This window comes from Branchiostoma lanceolatum, chromosome 18, assembly GCF_035083965.1.
Source record: "Branchiostoma lanceolatum isolate klBraLanc5 chromosome 18, klBraLanc5.hap2, whole genome shotgun sequence".
NCBI classification, from domain to species: Eukaryota; Metazoa; Chordata; class Leptocardii; order Amphioxiformes; family Branchiostomatidae; genus Branchiostoma; species Branchiostoma lanceolatum.
In genome coordinates, this window is record NC_089739.1 from 13535569 (window position 1) to 13552391 (window position 16823).

General features: G+C 40.6%; 2 protein-coding genes across 2 annotated transcripts; one reads left to right on the forward strand and one right to left on the reverse strand.

Annotated features, from left to right (window-relative positions):
* Positions 1–399: 399 nt before the first annotated feature.
* Positions 400–11864, forward strand: LOC136424119 (uncharacterized). Its single transcript, XM_066412556.1, has 10 exons — positions 400–532; positions 1463–1596; positions 3065–3186; positions 3951–4001; positions 5684–5821; positions 7166–7281; positions 8699–8824; positions 9396–9524; positions 10405–10533; positions 10984–11864. The coding sequence occupies exons 2-10, from the start codon at positions 1478–1480 to the stop codon at positions 11248–11250; spliced, it is 1197 nt and encodes a 398-aa protein (XP_066268653.1). The 5' UTR covers positions 400–532; positions 1463–1477; the 3' UTR covers positions 11251–11864.
* LOC136424120 (multiple coagulation factor deficiency protein 2 homolog) lies at positions 11799–16779 on the reverse strand. Its single transcript, XM_066412557.1, has 5 exons — positions 16564–16779; positions 16121–16174; positions 14905–14975; positions 13028–13173; positions 11799–12538 (listed from the first exon to the last, which is right to left on the reverse strand). Exons 1-5 carry the CDS (start codon positions 16698–16700, stop codon positions 12395–12397), a joined length of 552 nt encoding a protein of 183 aa, XP_066268654.1. The 5' UTR covers positions 16701–16779; the 3' UTR covers positions 11799–12394.
* Between the last annotated feature and the right edge of the window lie 44 nt (positions 16780–16823).

The following is a 16823-nucleotide window of genomic DNA, read 5'->3' on the forward strand; positions in this document are numbered from 1 at the left end:
TAAACCACCGCGAACACTCCATTTTCTCCCTACAGCGAAATAAAAACCACGCGAACTATAAATGCATTTACAGTACCAGCCATGTGTTGTTTTTTCAGGCGCTTGTAGGTTGACTTTTCCCGCCAGTTCTGAGCGCGTCTGTTTCTAATTGTGCGGGACGTCCCAAGTGGGCTAACCGCTTCACTCCCCTAACATCCGGTACCGCCCACACCGCACTACTTTCTTACAACTTCTGAAAACACCCAAACCACACTTTTCATACTTCTATATATAGATAATATCCATTAAGCGTAAAGAATATTGATTAATTACCGTTATTCTCACGTCTACTTTCTGGTTTGAAGGTTTTATGGCGGATTGATATTGATGTGGTGCGGTTTGGCGGGAACTCTGACAACAAGTCGCCCTCGGACCACCACAGTTTCATTTTAGCAGAGCTGAGAGCAGAAGAAGGTCACGGGAACCAAGTCGTCCTGTTTATCTTGAAGATTATCATAGATTTGCTTTCAACTTGTTCTTCGATTCAAAGGAGGTAAGTGAAATGTGCCTGTGTCCAAACATCTGAGAATAGGAGTTAACGTTATATTAAACAATACTAACGTAATTACTTTTAGATGATTTTGGGAAACTGTTGTTTAAAGATTCTTTAAAAGTACGGAAAGGTACCTCTGATCCCTCTGCTTTTTCCGATCTATATTTCTCTTCCTGACTGTGCTGTAATTTTTCGGAAGCAGTCGTAGCTTTAATGTTGTTGTAAACTACCGATTCAGTAAGGACAATGTAACGTATTAAACTCGTACAGACCATCCTAGTAATTTTGCAAGAGATAGTCCGCGGAAAGGGTACGGGTAGATATAATTTTATCCCTATGGTGGTCAAAGTCCCGTGGCAAATTATCATCTCCCTATAGCCATCGTAATTTCTGGGGAGACCCCTGAGTTGGGTAGAAACTACGTACTAGTAGTACATGTACAGGAAGACGTGTGTGTGTCCCTGGAATCTGTTTACTTGGCAAAAGTTTCCCGCCACTAGGCCCCTGCCTGGCACAGTGGGGGCCGGGGTTGGGTTAGCCTGGATACCAGACCTTTCGCGCGATGCGATGATAAGCCCTTTTGGGCGGGGAAGACCTAGTAGTAGGGATAGAATTGGCACCCTGGCGCTTGGCAGCCGAACCCTGATTTCTACCCCGCGCAAGAGATAATAAGTGGGCCGTGTGCTATCTGTGGCGGCGGCGGCGCGAGTGGCTTCCCCGGCCGAAGGATTAGCGCCAGGAGTGCGGTGGTCTGGCACCCAGGCTAGGGTTGGGTTGGTGCCCCGGGGATGGGCCTGGCTGCCAGACTGTTTCCAGGGCCAACACATGCTAGCTCCTGGGCTTCAAGGCCAACATGCCCCCAAAAACTCAGGGTCTAACTCAGAGGACTGAGGTATTATATAAAAGTTATCATCATTTTTTGTACGGTAGGAAACAGCTGACAAGATGATGGCAACAGTGGAACCAGACCAGGCAGCGGCGCCCCCTTGCGGAGAGTACGTGCTCTGCAGCGCAGGGCAGCTGAGACTGATGGAGATCAGAGATGCCGCAAGTGCAAAGGCCAAGTATGTGTTTTTGGCGACGCCTCGAGGGCGGAGGCATTTTATTTTACCGTTGTTTTCAACTCTGCTTGATGTATGATATTTTTACTACTGTAGATGTTGAAGGTTTTGCAGTGGTTAGTAGTTTTACAATGACCACCATAAAAATTCTTATTCTGACTTCTGCCTCAGCCTACCCCCTTGTTTCAACCACAAACTTAACCCTATCTAGACCGGGGGGGGGCTAAAAGTGCCCACGCCAACTTTGACATCGTATAACTGCCAAACGACGTATGGTAGGACAACCAAACTTGGTGACTTTTCCTAAAATTTAGTTGGCAACAATATTATGATAAAAGTGTAAGTTTATCATTTTTCGTGTTGCCATGGCAACGGGTTTCTGAAGAGGCATTTTATGCAAATTTCACTAATTTTGATTTAAACATAGTTGTTTCCAATGTTTTATTGCTTAATCACACTAGTTTACTACATGTATAACATCATATGTGATTTAATGTAACTTTCATAATTCAAAACTCACAAATTATGCTAATTTGATGACGTCATCGCTCAAAATCCAAGATGGCGGACAAGATCTTCATTTTTGGTATAAACAGGCTTTTTTGCCTTTAAATTCGTCACAACCTGGAATTTTCTTAACCAGAAACATTAAGATTAATGTTTTTAGTCTATTTTGATTGTTATTTGGGGTCATACATGGAAAAAATGTATTTAAAAAAATTTCAAAATGGCCGATCCAAGATGGCGGATCCCAGGGGGTCGCTAACAACACATGACGTCATTCTTCGACGTCAATTTGACGTCAACTTAGTCACCACTGACGTCAAATGTCTTGGCATACCTTTAAATCAATAATACGCACTATTTTGTCTAATACTTTTAGATTTTATGGGAATTCCCTATCTAGCCAATAAAATCACATCGATGACGTCATAATAACGTCAGATTACGTCATAACGTCACCAAAATTAGAAGAATTATAAAACTTCACGTGAACATCACTCCCTGCAAATTTCAGGTGATGATAGAGCATACCGTTCGGAAGTTATGAAGGGGGGGTCGAAAGAGCCAACCCCCCCCCCCCACGGTCCAAGAAGTCTCAAAAAAGCCCGGTCTAGATAGGGTTAAAACCATTGTGAACATTCCATTATATCCCTACCGTGAAGATGAATCCTGCAAACTTGATGGCATTTACAGTATTCTGTAGGTCTTATATGCAAAATATGATGTCTTCGTGAACTTTGAGATTAGGATAACTTGAAAAGTTTTAGATGGATTGAAGGTAGACATTGCAAAAGTCTCTGTATTTTGATAAAAAGAACTGATTAGAACCATTTCTAAGTATATTTTTACTTTTTTCTTGACACGGTGTCACCTAATGCCCAGAGAACTAGAAGAGAAAGGCATGGCCTAAATTTTAAACACTCTTCCAAGAAAATACATAAAACATCCTTTTTGTTTCCCCCAACAGGAAGAAATGGGACTCTGCGCCTGCGATCCTCCATGAGGGGGAGGGGGGCGACTGTCCAGGTGACGCCATCATGGACATAAGGAAAGACAACCTCGCCAGAGATATTAGGGCTGCAAAGAGGAGTAAGAAATACTTCATCTTACTTTCATGTACAACAATGTATTGCTTTATTGAATATAGGAATAAACATAATAATCTCAGATTTTTTAAAAATATGCGAACTGGAAAATAAACTTGAAACCAAAGTCCAATGTACTTTCTTAGAAAGTTTCTCGGCATGTATTAACAGATCTATGTGTCATACATCAATTCATATCTCTTATATCATTGTTTAGTTTGTATATTAGTTAACGGCTTTTGGTGAATGTTGATGCGCAGATATTGGCGCACTACATTTTGACAGATTAGCCAAAGTGGCTCAGTGTGAGCCACTCCACCATCAGGGAGTGCCTTTCCCAAGGGCACAACGTCGGGGCATGGTGAGCATCGAACCTATTGGGACCTATTGGGTCCAACGCTGTAACTGTTACTCCACCCCGACACCACTTTGGATAGGCTATTGTTATTGACCCACTTTGGAGCAACGCAAACAGCGTGATTTTATTCGGTGGTTAGACCACACCAATTTGATTTCTTGGTTAACATAATCTCAGAGGAAAGTTTGTACTTTGGTGCACACAGTTTCAGGGAGTGAACAGGGCCAGGTGCAAGTTTTCACCCCAGCCTTCTGTTTTAATGATGTCCTTGTGCTAAATTTTTTTTTTAAATCTGTTAACCAAGAAATTAAATTGGTGTGGCCTTATAGTAAATGACCTTATGACACCATATACACCGTGGAATAGGTGGGTCATTAACCCTTGATTACCTGGTGTTGTTTACTGTATAGGCTGGCTGTCGGACCAAAAGCTGTCTGGGGAACACAAAGATTTGCACTACGGTATGTAACATCTGATGACTGTTTCTAACTTTTACATTGTAAAGACAGCTCTGTCTGTGTTCTTTGTTACATAGGTTGGCTGTCAGGCACCGGGCTTTCCCAAGAACAGCCCAATCTGAAATATGGTACTTATTTTATTTCATTTTATGTTGTCTTGTGTTCACAGGGATTTATTTATTTTATTGAAATAATGCAACACAGCATATAATATATACACAGGTCAACCAGGCAGCTGTGCACGATGATTTAATTTTGCTGTCGGATAAAAGTTTTCACGGTGTTTTAATGGCACCCAGAGCATTTTATGAGGCTTGGAAACTGGAAATATTCTAGTTGCTGTAATCTTTATGAAATTGACATTTAATGCCACTGTTTACTACATTTGCGTGCAGATTTCTTATCAAAAGTGGCACAAAAGTAAGCTACATGGTGATCTTTTAGTTTCACGCGCCTAGTGTAAGTAGACCAATACCATAGCCCCGCCCACCTCCGTCAAAACATAGAAATGCAAACATTTGACGGACATACAGTCACTCTCCCATTGGTGTCTATTAGGGCTTGGAAAGCCTTGGATTTTCGATCAGTTCTCACCACACAACGACATCGTATCTTTGCTCCTTAAATGTCGATATGTAATGGTAGTGCAGTGGTAGAAATACTTTTTTTTCAGTGTTCTGCAATGTTGCAGAATGTCAAAATTTTGTTCTGCAATTTGAAAATATTTTCTGCAAATATACAAGCCTTCATACTACAACCTTCTCAACTTGATAATGCCTATATATACTTATATTTACATCATATCTAGCTTTGCAACATTGCTGTAATTCTTTATTCTCACTATATGTTTAATCTTTACTAGCAATATTTGAAACAGGAATAACGTACATGTTTGTGAAAAATATTCAAACGAATAGCGAAAATTGCAACAGCAAAAGCGTATCTATTCAATATCAATCAAATGTGTGGTTACAAAAATCACAGCCACGGCCCACGGAAAAAAATTACAAGATTTGTAAAATTAAAAAAGAACAAAAAACATGCAATTTTCTTCTTATAAATTTGAAAAATCGCTATCGATTTTAAACATCGGGCGGTCAGGGGTTTTTCACATCGATGATCGCCCCCCTCTCCACTGTCTCGGCAAAGGAGAAAATGTTCCACCTTCTCTTTGCTCACAAGGCGGTGCTCTAGATCTATCTGAGTAGTTCTCAACTTCATCGCTGCCATCTGGGCTTGGAGGACCACTGACTGGCGAATCACTAATGTAGCAGCATTCGGAAATACACGGAGTTATCACGGAAAGTGTCAGAAATCCCAGGAAAAACTCAAACCTCGGAAGCAGTCGGCGAGCACCGAAACACCGTCAAGTTCGCTTGGCGCTGATTTCAGTTTATCTACAGCGCCGCTAGCAGCTAGCTAAATCTATGTTATAACCTCCTTGGCTTAATTGAGCCTGATTTTTTTATTCTGCAATATTGCAGGTTGTTTAATTTTCCTTCTGCAATCTTGAAAATCTTTTTGCAATTTGCAGATTGCAGACGTGTATTTCGAACGCTGGTAGTATTGAAACTTACTATGTGTAGGAATGACTAGAAATTGGAGTTTTTTATTCAAGTTTCAAGCCCCATAAAATGCTCTGGATGCCTTTAATATTGACCACTTGTTACATCATCTTTCTGTAGGTATTGAGGAGTGCCTTGAGTTTCCCTTCACGGCGAACGTCTGGCTTCCTGACGACACGACCCTGAAGGTCGAGGTCACAGGGTTCATCGAAGGTGAAGACGGCAGCGAGAGGCCAGGGACCGGGATCGGCTTTAAAGGTACAAATCTCACGTGCAGGTGTTAGAAAGTTTAAGTTCAAGTCCTCCCCGCACCATTTGTTGCATCTCCGTTTCAAAAGCCCTTGGGCCACACCTACCTACCAAGTCCCTTGACCTCCGAGTCGTTAGGGGGACAAGGTAGCAATGAAGATGGAGATCTGTCTCCTGAGGCTCGTCTGTTTCTTGCGACAGTCAGCCTTTCAGACAGGCTAAGGGACATCCACTCTGCGATGTTATCCTGCCAGGATTTCCTCTATTTTCTCTTGGGCTACACAACTTTGAGCAATCACTAAAGCACTGGTAGTGGTGTGTGTTTAACTTCCATATTCTCTCCCAAATGCTGTAATTCTTGATTTGTTACCTGTAACATTGAAATTATCCAAATAGAGTCAATTGTATAAAGGGAGTCGGCTACGGAGAGAGGGTCCAATAGGCAATCCTGAAACCCTCCATGGCCAAAGTCCCCCGGCAAATGTTTTTCCTATAGCCGGCGCGGTTAGTCTGTTAGAGACTATAAAAATTGGGTGTTTTGAGGCTTTAAAAGGGGAAAATTACTAGCGTGGTTGCCATCCTCCGTAGTTGATATTGAGCCAGCGGTGGAGGACTGACACTCGACATAAGTCAAGTCAAGCGGTTCACTATGGGGGATGGCACCCAGGCTAGGAAGTTACAAGCAGACAGGTCACAATGAAAGACTGTGGCCACATGTGACCCAGCAGCATCCCTGGTCAATCTGAATACTATGCTTCTCTGGGAATCTGCTCTCCTGATCTGTAGCGGTTCATGTTTAGAGCATGAGGATGCTGCACCCCCCTTCCTAAAAAAACCTCCCTGGCAAAGGCTGTTTGACTGAACCATTCTTGTGGTATTGTAGTGGCGCAGTGGCAGGGTGTTTGGCCCCAGAACCCAGAGGTACTGAGTTTGAATCCGAGGTTCCCTGATTTGTCCCGTTGATGTTGTGCCCTTAGGAAAGGCACTTAACAAGACTTTCCTCACTTCACTCAGGTGTAAATGAGAACCTAGCTTCGGTTAGGGACGTCCCTCAGATAGGACGTTAAATGGAGGTCCCGTGTTTTAGGAGAGCCACACCTCAAGCACGTTCAAGAACCCACCGCACTTATCGAAAAGAGTAGGGGTCCTTCCTGGTGTGAGTGGTTCAAAACCTACAGTCCTATGGCCGCACATGGGGTAATTGTCGCATTGAGGTCACCTGAGTTAGCGCCGAATGGCAGCCGCTCCAGACCCTTGCGATCTAGCCCCGCCAATTGTGCGCTCCTCGCAATTCAGCCCCTGGCTGCGAAGAGAGAGTAGTCGGCCCATCCAATAATAATTTTCAGTTTCCAGTGAAGTATTTGGAAGCGGAGCTGCTTGTTCCCACCGATGCCTTTGTGGATGAACTGGCGGATCCTGATCAGCTGGAGGAGGACTGGGTGAACAGCGGAGAGGCCGTACCAGCCAAGGTGGGTCAAACACATCAGGTCTTTAATAGTGAATGAAGACCTTTATTGCACATTTCTGCCACACTTGGCTAAGTACAGGTCTAACAAAACAAAATACAAGTACAGTTAACGGATATAAAAGAACATGACTATCATTAGATAAATTCTACTTCTCCTCGCTTTTCGGTTATAGTATATATAAAAGAACAGACATGTTTTTCAATGGGAGGTTTGTCTAGTCGCATTAGGAATATGAATTTTTGCACAGTGCTTAAATGTGTGAAGTAGGGAAATAGGTTTTCTACAAGCTTATATAGTTCATTTCTTTCTATGGTATATAATCCACATTCTTCCACAAAATGACAGTCATCTTCCATTCTATTCAAAGTACAATGTTTACATAATCGTTGTTCTAGAGGAGTGCGGGTATGTCTTCCCATTTCAATATGTAGTTTGTGGCAGCTGATCCTTAGTCTTGTTTAATAGGATTAGGATAAAATTATGGAATACACCCTGTTGCATTACTGTAAATGTAACCTTTCCAGCACGAAATTAAAACCATAACGAAATGTTACTCAGGCAATAGGACTTCTTAGATGAAACAAACAAACAAACTAGAATTCACCATGAAAGTAATTCTTGAAATTGTTGCAGTAGTTTTATGTTTGCTGTTTTCGTGCGGGCCCCTTCGCCACGAAATTAAACCCGTAAAAGCGCCAGTGTTTCCATAACGTACAGTATGTGACTATAGCACTATTTAAGACTTGCAGTCCATTTTCCTTCTATCATTAAATTGAATCCCAGTGAACTTAAAGGCTTCTACTGTAAATGCAAACATAAAAATCACCAAAAAGTTTGAGAATTACAGTTAGTGCTGCATACCTAAACCCCGGAACTAAACCGGAATGGAGCTAATGTTTAGAAATAATAGTCCCTATAGACCTTTCTCACGCGGCGGACATGATAGAATGAAAATGAGGCCCTTGTGGCAAACAATAGACCGATCCTAATTGTCAATCACAATTAGCAGTTTAGCCAATGATTACCTGATAATTAGAGAATCAACCAATGAGGAAGTGGCTGCATGACCGTCAAATATTTGCATTTCTATGTTTTTATTTTGCATTTCTACGTTTTGACGAAGGAGGGCGGAGACCATGGGATCGGTCACCAAAGCTCTAAATTGCTGCATCTTTTTTGTACATTACATTAGTTATAATATTGATACTTCGATATCATATTTCAAAACTTAATGCGATTTAGGAGGCAAACTAAATCTGTACATTATTTTTGCTTCTTTGTGTCATCATTTCATTCTATCATGTCTGCCGCGTGAGAAAGGTGTATAAGTCTGAACCTGAACCTCTGGACCTGAATCCAGACTTGAACCTGAGTTTAGGTATGCAGCACTAAGTTTATCTCCTGGTTTTCCCCTCAGGTTTTTGCAGTTCTCCGGGAGTTCTACAACGGATCCATCTTCACCAACATCAGGAGCTTCGGGGACCTCTGGTGTGACCTGCGCTACGACGTGGGCGACAAGGAGCAGAAGAAAGAGAAGAGAAAGGTAGTTTGACTTACTGTAAATGCATTTAAGTTCGCATGGCTTTAATTTCGCGATAGGGAGAAAATTTAGTGTTTGTGATCCAGGTTTTAAGTTCGCAGCAGCGCTATGATCACACACTGCTACAGTATCTACTATTGGGCAAAAATGTTTGCGGTGGTTCTAAGTTTGCGGTGAAACCGTCGCTGCAAAAAAACAGCGAACTTAAAACCACCGCAAACATTTCTGCATTTACAGTATTAGCTTATTTGGATGGCCGACCGCTCTCTTTTCGCAGCCAGGGGCTGAATTACGTGGAGCTAATACAATTGGCGGGGCTAGATCGCTGCAAGGTAGACCCTTGCAATCTAGCCCCGCCATTTAGCGCTAACTCAGGTGACCTCAATACGACAATTGCCCCATGTGCGAATGGGGCAATTGTAGCTGACTGAATAAGATTATGTTCTTATTGTAACTTTTGTGTGACCTTATGATTATAATAATTAGGCTTATAGATGATTCAATAACACCTCTATGTTCTGACATAAACAAACTTAAAGATAACTAAAACTTATTTTTCTTTATTGCTTGAAAGGTGGCAGCAGCTATGAAGAAGGACTTCATCAACAACCCGCCTAAAATCAAGAAGATCAAGTCCTTCCCGAAGGTGGACAAGTACGAACGGCTCTGGAATGTGCTGAATTCACCCTACCCTCTCATGCAGGTAATACATCTGAATAAAAAGAGATTCAACCAACATTTCGCGCTGCTTATAGATGCGTTCCCAAGTGCCAAGTATATATACAGTCACAGGGAACGGCATCACAATACAGTCCCAAACGTACAGGAGCGTAACACAACTATCAAGCAAAAAACAATGCAACGGTTATCATCCTACTTTCTTCTTTGCACTTGGAAACGCATCTATAAGCAGCGACACCTGTGCTGCATTGCAATGTGAACCAGTCAGAATTGCCTTGAGGAAGGTACAGATGGTCACCGAAACGTTGGTTGAATCAATCTCTGAGTCATGTAAAAAGAGTATTCAGTGACTTACCAACCTGATTAACTATTCATGGAGGTAATACATCTGTCAAACTTTTTCAAAGAAATTCAGTTTCATTATCAATATCACCATTTCAGCTTTTCACAGGCCACATTAAGTTCATTTATAACACTTGTCTGCGACGATTGGTTGAATGGCAGGGCACAAGAGAACACCAGATCGAGAGGTGATGGGTTCGATTCCTAGCATTCCCGGGTAGACGTTGTGTCCTTGGGCACTTCACATAACTTTCCTGTAAAAATGGGTACCTGACTTAAGTTGGGAAGGTAGAAGGCGATGAAAGGAGAGGGATGGGCTACGCTTTCCAACTTTACACTGGGGTGGAGTGAGGAAAATCGTGTTAAGTGCCTTTCTCAAGGACACAACGTCTATCTGGCATTGCCAGGGATCGAACCTGTGACCTTTTGGTCTCTTGTCTGCTAGCCTTAAGCCTCTCGACCATTCAACACCACTTACACCTAAGACATTGTCTAAGACATGAGATGATACACAAGTGTATGACAAGCTGCTGAATTTGTTCGTCTTTTGTTAATTTCAGACCTCCCTGGCCTTCCACACGTACCTGGCGTCGATCAGCAAGTTCCCATTTGAGGTGAAGTTGAAGTACGGAGGTGGGATCGTCATGGCAACAGGGATGGTGCCTTACCAGGCTAACGAGTACTTCCAGGTGAGTAGTACTGTAATTCGCTTTATCTTCACGGTAGAAAAATTTCAAGGTGTAAGGAAAGTTGTGTAAAAATCAACACAATTCAGCTTTTATGTAACGCTGCAATGTTGATTTGATAAACTGAAATTGAAATTGATTTTTACTGAACTTTAACTTCACGATGGTAGCAAGTGATTTACAGAACAGATGTGTGATGGAATTATTAAAAATTACAACAGGTTTTTTACGGTGATGATAAGTTCATGGTACAGAGGGGACCGTGAAAACAGTGAACATAAAGTTACAGTGAAAGAAACAAGAATTACAGTATGCTGACCACAAAATCCAGAAACACACACAGACAGACAGACACACAGGCACACACACACACAGACTGGCCAAAAACTACACCTCCATTTTTCATGTTGGTAACAAGTATGTTCATATTTCCTTTTTCCTTTTATATTCTAGGAGTCTCGTGGTGTGTACGTGACCATCGACTTGCAAAGCACATCAGGAGAGCCACCTAGGAAGAAGTCAAAGAACTGCAGCACGAAGCAGGTGGCTGTGAGCGTCCATGGTGTAGAAGCCTGCGACACCACCCCCGAGGCTGTGAAGAGGTATCTAGAGGACATAGACGCACTCATGGGCCAGCAGGGGCTGTGTGTGGACAAGTGGCGCTTCGAACAGTGTCAGCTGCTGCCAAAGAACATGTACTCTGGGGGATGGAGATATTAGTATGGTTCACATGCATTTTAAGGTTGTACTAAAACTAGCATCTTCTTTGGTGAAAGATTCAAAATATGTACATCTGTATCAGAAGTTAATTGCAAAACTAGCATCTTATTCAGTGTAAGATTCAGGTACCTTAAGTTTATACTGAAGCTAGCATCTTAACTGGTGAAAGATTCAAAATATGTACATTTTGTATCAGAAGTTCATTGCAAAACTAGCATCTTATTCAATGAAAGATTCAGACTTACAAAGAAGGTGGAGGCTTTAGTGATGGAAAAATATATCTAACGTTTATGATGAAGCTAGCAGCTTATTCAGTGAAAAGTCATTCTCCAGTTCAGTCAGTAAGTTGCCAATGAATCATTTTGATAACAACAGATAACAATGGATCTTAAACAATAAATGTGGTGTCTTAAAAAATAAGGTCTAACATATGACTCTGAAATATGTCAGTGATCCGTTCAAAAAGAGGTACAAATAATTAGGAGTTTATTGCATCTTCTATCATAGGCAATAACGGTATCTGTTTGTGGCAAACATGAAACTTCAAGCAATTTTGTCAGTTTTCTTTATTCTTAGAAGTTTTTCACCATGGAAAAATAAATCCTATTTCTTGATACCATTCTGTATTGCATAGATCATTTTCAGCTCACCACACTTTTATACTAACTTGATAGAAATGACGCCCGAATTGTACAGTTGACATGATTCTACACCATAATAATGTTCAACATAACATGATACAATAATTGATATGTTCAAGCAAAGTCTCAACTATTCTTAACTTTTCTACATTGCACGCAAATATTAAGAAAACTTTTCCCATATGTTGGACCCCCCCCCCAAAAAAAACGCACCTGTATAAAATCTTTATCTCTGGAATGTTTTCCAAATAAACTTAGTCTTATAAACTTGAAACATACGTGGTGTTTTATCGATTTTCACAGTGACCATCGAGAAATTATCAAACTGCTAACAATACCAATTTTCCATCCATAACACATCCATAACAACCAATACAATTTTGTGCTAAACAATAAACACATTGAGTTTTTGCCCACTCATTTAGCAGTAAATTTAACCTTATCTCTGCTGCCTAACCCCAGAACCAATACAATTTTGTGCTAAACAATAAACACATTGAGCTTTACAAAGTTTCGGGGTCTACTTTTTGCACACAATTCCAAACAGTGTCTCCTACTTTGTCAGTGGCACTCAACTCTGCAAAATCAATGAAGCCATCTTGGTCCAAGTCATGGTGCTTCAGCAAAGTGTCTACCAACCCCTCCGCCTGGAGTACAAGAACAAATAAACATTTAAATCATTTAAAACATTTCCTCCAATTGCGATAGACCTAATTAACCTTACCCGTCCCTCAATGAAAGAAGACTTCAGTGTTGTTGTTCACATTGTAGTGTGACGTATTATTCTTGGCATGTAAGTGAAAGGGGGGGTTCGGATGATAATCTATGATAAATTAGGGAAGGGTATCCTGGTTGGAGCTGCATTCGTCTTTTGGAAGGGACATAAAATAGGGGTTCGGTGATCGAGGAGGTGCCTTGAGCACGTTAAAAGGTACTAGTACTACAACAGCCTCATTACTCAGATTATTGAGGTACCTAGATAAGCCAAGAAATGGAAGAATAAAATTTGACAATTAAATCTCTGAACAATTGTACTGGACACCTGTCTACTGTGACCATTTTCTTCAAATGGTCTCTATAGACAGGTTTGACAACATATACATGTAAATCATTACATTAAACAGTTGACCCCTGACCTCTTTGAGAACCATGGTCCCTCCAGTCTGTCCAGATTGGCTGACCGGTACGGTGTCGGCAAAGTCGGTCAGCAGGATCAGCCACTCCAGACCGTCCAGTTTGTTGTTCCTGTCGTAATCATGCAGTTGGAACAGGTAGAACATGGCTGCAGGGTGTGGGAGGGGGGAGGATAGGTTAAATTTGAGGACTCAAAAATTTGGCTTATTCAGAAATACGAAATGAAATGTGAAAACTTTCATTTTGTGACGAAATGTGAAACTTTCATTTTGTGGCATCGTGTTGGCGTAAAGGTTAGGGTGGTTAGCCCAGAGGTCCTGGGTTCGAATCCCCTGACATGCCACCGACATTGTGCCATTGGGAAAAGCACTTAACGCGACTTTCCTTACTTCACTCGGGTAGAAATGAGTAACTAGCTTCAGTTAGGGTCCTTAGTATTACTGCCGAACGATGTATGCTAGGACAACCAAACTTGGTGACTTTTCCTAAAATTTTGTTGGCAACAATTTTACAATAATGGTTTAAGTTTATCCTTTTTTCATGTTGCCATGGCAACGGGTTTCTGACTGGCATTTTATGCAAAAATCATTAATATTTTGAAAACAATGATATTTCTCGGGTTTTCTTGCACAACTACACTCGTTTTCCTTCATGTATAACATAACATGTAATTAGATGTAACTTTCCTGATTTAATATTCATAATTTATGCTAATTTGATGACGTAATCAGCCAAAATCCAAGATGGCGGACTATATCACTATTTCAGGTATCATCAGGCTTTTTCGCCTTTAAAATCGTCAATACCTAACATTATTTTTATCAGAAACATTTAGATTAACGTTTTAAGTCTATTTTCAGTGTCCTTTGGGGTCAAAAGTGGCAAAAAAGGATTTTTAAAAATTTCAAAATGGCCGATCCATGATGGCGGATCCCAAGGGATCGCTAACAACACATGACGCCACTCCATGACGTCATTTTTACGTCAACATACCTACCATTGACGTTGTATGTCTTTGCATACCTTAAAATGAATAATACAAACCGTTTTGTTTAATTCCTTTAGATATTACGGGAATTCCCTATTTAGCCAATAAAATCACATCGATGACGTCATAATTACGTCATATTACGTCATAACGTCACCAAAATTACAGGAATTATAAACCTTGACGTGAATATCACTCCCTACAAATTTGGTGATGATACATCATACCGTTCGGAAATTATGAGGGGGGGCCGAATCAGCCAGTGAATGTTTTGTTCCCACAGAGATAAACACCAGGCTTAAGTGGACTGTTTGATTCTCAAAGCTGTAGAAATCCCAGTGAGAAGAAGATTTTTTACATCCGAAAATAATTTCATCAGGCTGTTAGAACATAGGGTATTAGAGATTCTTTTTACACAACAGGTAATTCTCACCTGCTGACGTTTCGGTGTCTGTCAGACACCTTCTTCCGACCTTCTGACTGAAGTACTGCTTCTTATATATAGCGGTGAGAAGCAGTACTTCAGTCAGAAGCTCTGAAGAAGGTGTCTGAGAGACACCGAAACGTCAGCAGGTGAGAATTACCGGTTGTGTAAAAAGAATCTCTAATACCCTAAGCTTTTTCACATTTGACCTACACATGTACATACCGTGTGATGCATTGTGAGTAGCATATCAGAGTTCTGAGATACACACAAAACACATGAAGACAAGAAGTGTTAACTTTGCAAGTTAGGGGCGTTAACCTTCTAGATGCATAGTTCAAACCGTGAACACATTAATTGTTAGGGCGTTAAAACAGCACAACCCCCATGCGTACACATGCAACACTTTAAAAACAACAGTGAGGGCCTATCCTGGAGGATTCTGATGGCAACTACCGGGTATTTACCCTGTCCGTCACTGATGTCATCTATGCCTTCAGGAAGCTTGATGACTTTGCTCAGATGGTCCTTTATGTGCCTGTGGCGCATTAAAAACAACAGTTGAATGAATTAATGAATGCTCAGAATCTGAAAGAATGAACCAAATTTGTGGCAACAAATGTTTCATTATCTGGCATATACAGTATCCAGTTTTGTAGCCAAAACTGTTGTGCTGGGTTAAACTTATTTCTCTCTCGTTCAAGTATCATGATAAGACTCATATAGAATAATCATGTTATCATGCCACAAATTGATAATCGTTTTTCGAGGCTTCTCCAGTTTATTTTCCCACTGACATCTATGCTGGAGATGATGACTTTAACATTGTAGTACATGGCAGCCTGGCACTGAAGTGTATTTCACATTACAATCTTTGTGTTTAATGAGTTTAAGGCCACACCAATTTAATTTGTTGCTTCTCGGATTTTTTCAGAAAAAAATTGGAGTGACGGGACGAAAAAAAATAACATGTAAAATGTTTTGCAGATAGTCTGGGGTTAAGATAAGGGTTTACTTAACATAAAGAATAAGAGGATTATTCAAATTTTAGCTTTGTATGGTTCAATGCACCACTTTCTTTGATCTAGTACTATAATTTCAGTAACAAAATTACCTTTTGCCAATTGTAATATATGGATTAATATTGAGAAATAGTTTTGATAAATGAAAAATTATAACTTATGATCAATATGACCACACTTTTTACGAATGTGCAGGCTTCTCTAATCTATCGTGGCTATTGAGTTTTACAACTGAACAAATAGTAAAATTGGGAATAGTGACCCAATTTTTTTTTTTCAAAATGGGAAAAACAGGAGAGGCTATATTTGGAGAAGCAACAAAATAAATTTGCGTGGCCTAATATAGATATACAGAGGCCTATTTCAAATACATTTTATCATTGATACACACGGGCATGGGCCTTTTTTATACCTCAGGATGATATAGATGGTTAAGCTATAGCCAATGACTTAGACAAGTTTGACAAATGCACTCACAGACTTACTGTACATCTTGAAATGATTGCGATGGTTTTATTTTCGAGGCAACCTCTCTTAACACTACAAACATGCATTTGTTTCCATCGTTTTATTACAGTAGCTGTACACAGAATTGTTTCAACCGCAGACTTAAAACATCTTGAAACCCCCCCCCCCATGAAAATAACTGAATCTACAGTACCTCATGCCTTCTTCATCCAGATCAAACCTGTCAAACAGGTGTTTCAACTGGTGCCTTAAGAAAGAGACAAAAGACAATGATGAGTATCTATATACCGTCTTCTGTTCAAGACTGTTGCAAAAACATTGTGATTTTTTTCTTCAATGAAAATTCTTGGTGAATGGACCAAAAGCTTATGTTGGTACAAAATATCGTTAGATAGAAAATCAAAAACATACTGTTATAAGCAATGGCTGTTTGCAAATCGATATCATTTTAATATGCTTCAGATTGTAAATTGCACATCGATTCAGAATCATTTTACAGTATTTCTCTATATGACTGACTTGCTCATTTTCCTGACTTCTAAAGCCTGTGGAAAAATAACGTGAACGTTATAATAGCACATAACGATTAACGTTAAATGCTGAACAACTAACAGACAATCAAATGTTTAACGTTACATTTCTTCGTCTGCATGGCTCTCGTGAAATTCTGTCGAATCGTCGGTGGGTCCATGTTGTTCGTGACACTTGACCCCTATAAATGCCATAAATACTACAGTGAAGAGTGAAATATACAGTCTTCTACAGAGTAACATTGTGCAAGACTCGTGTCGTCACCAGACAAACTCGTAGCTCGTGTAGTCTGTGTTGTCACCAAACCCGGAAGTGCCGAGCGAAACTTCAAAACTAACCACTGAGCGCAGCCAAACAACAACAAA

Bases quoted from the DNA above. Each gene is read 5' to 3' on its own strand.
- LOC136424119 (XM_066412556.1), top strand. From the start codon at position 1,478: ATGATGGCAACAGTGGAACCAGACCAGGCAGCGGCGCCCCCTTGCGGA. The intron at 4,002-5,683 runs GTATGTAACATC...ATCTTTCTGTAG, and splicing joins ACACAAAGATTTGCACTACG to GTATTGAGGAGTGCCTTGAG. The intron at 8,825-9,395 runs GTAGTTTGACTT...ATTGCTTGAAAG, and splicing joins AGAAGAAAGAGAAGAGAAAG to GTGGCAGCAGCTATGAAGAA.
- LOC136424120 (XM_066412557.1), bottom strand. From the start codon at position 16,700: ATGTTACTCTGTAGAAGACTGTATATTTCACTCTTCACTGTAGTATTT. The intron at 16,175-16,563 runs GTAACGTTAAAC...CTCTTTCTTAAG, and splicing joins AGCCATGCAGACGAAGAAAT to GCACCAGTTGAAACACCTGT. The intron at 13,174-14,904 runs GTAAATACCCGG...CACACCCTGCAG, and splicing joins TGACATCAGTGACGGACAGG to CCATGTTCTACCTGTTCCAA.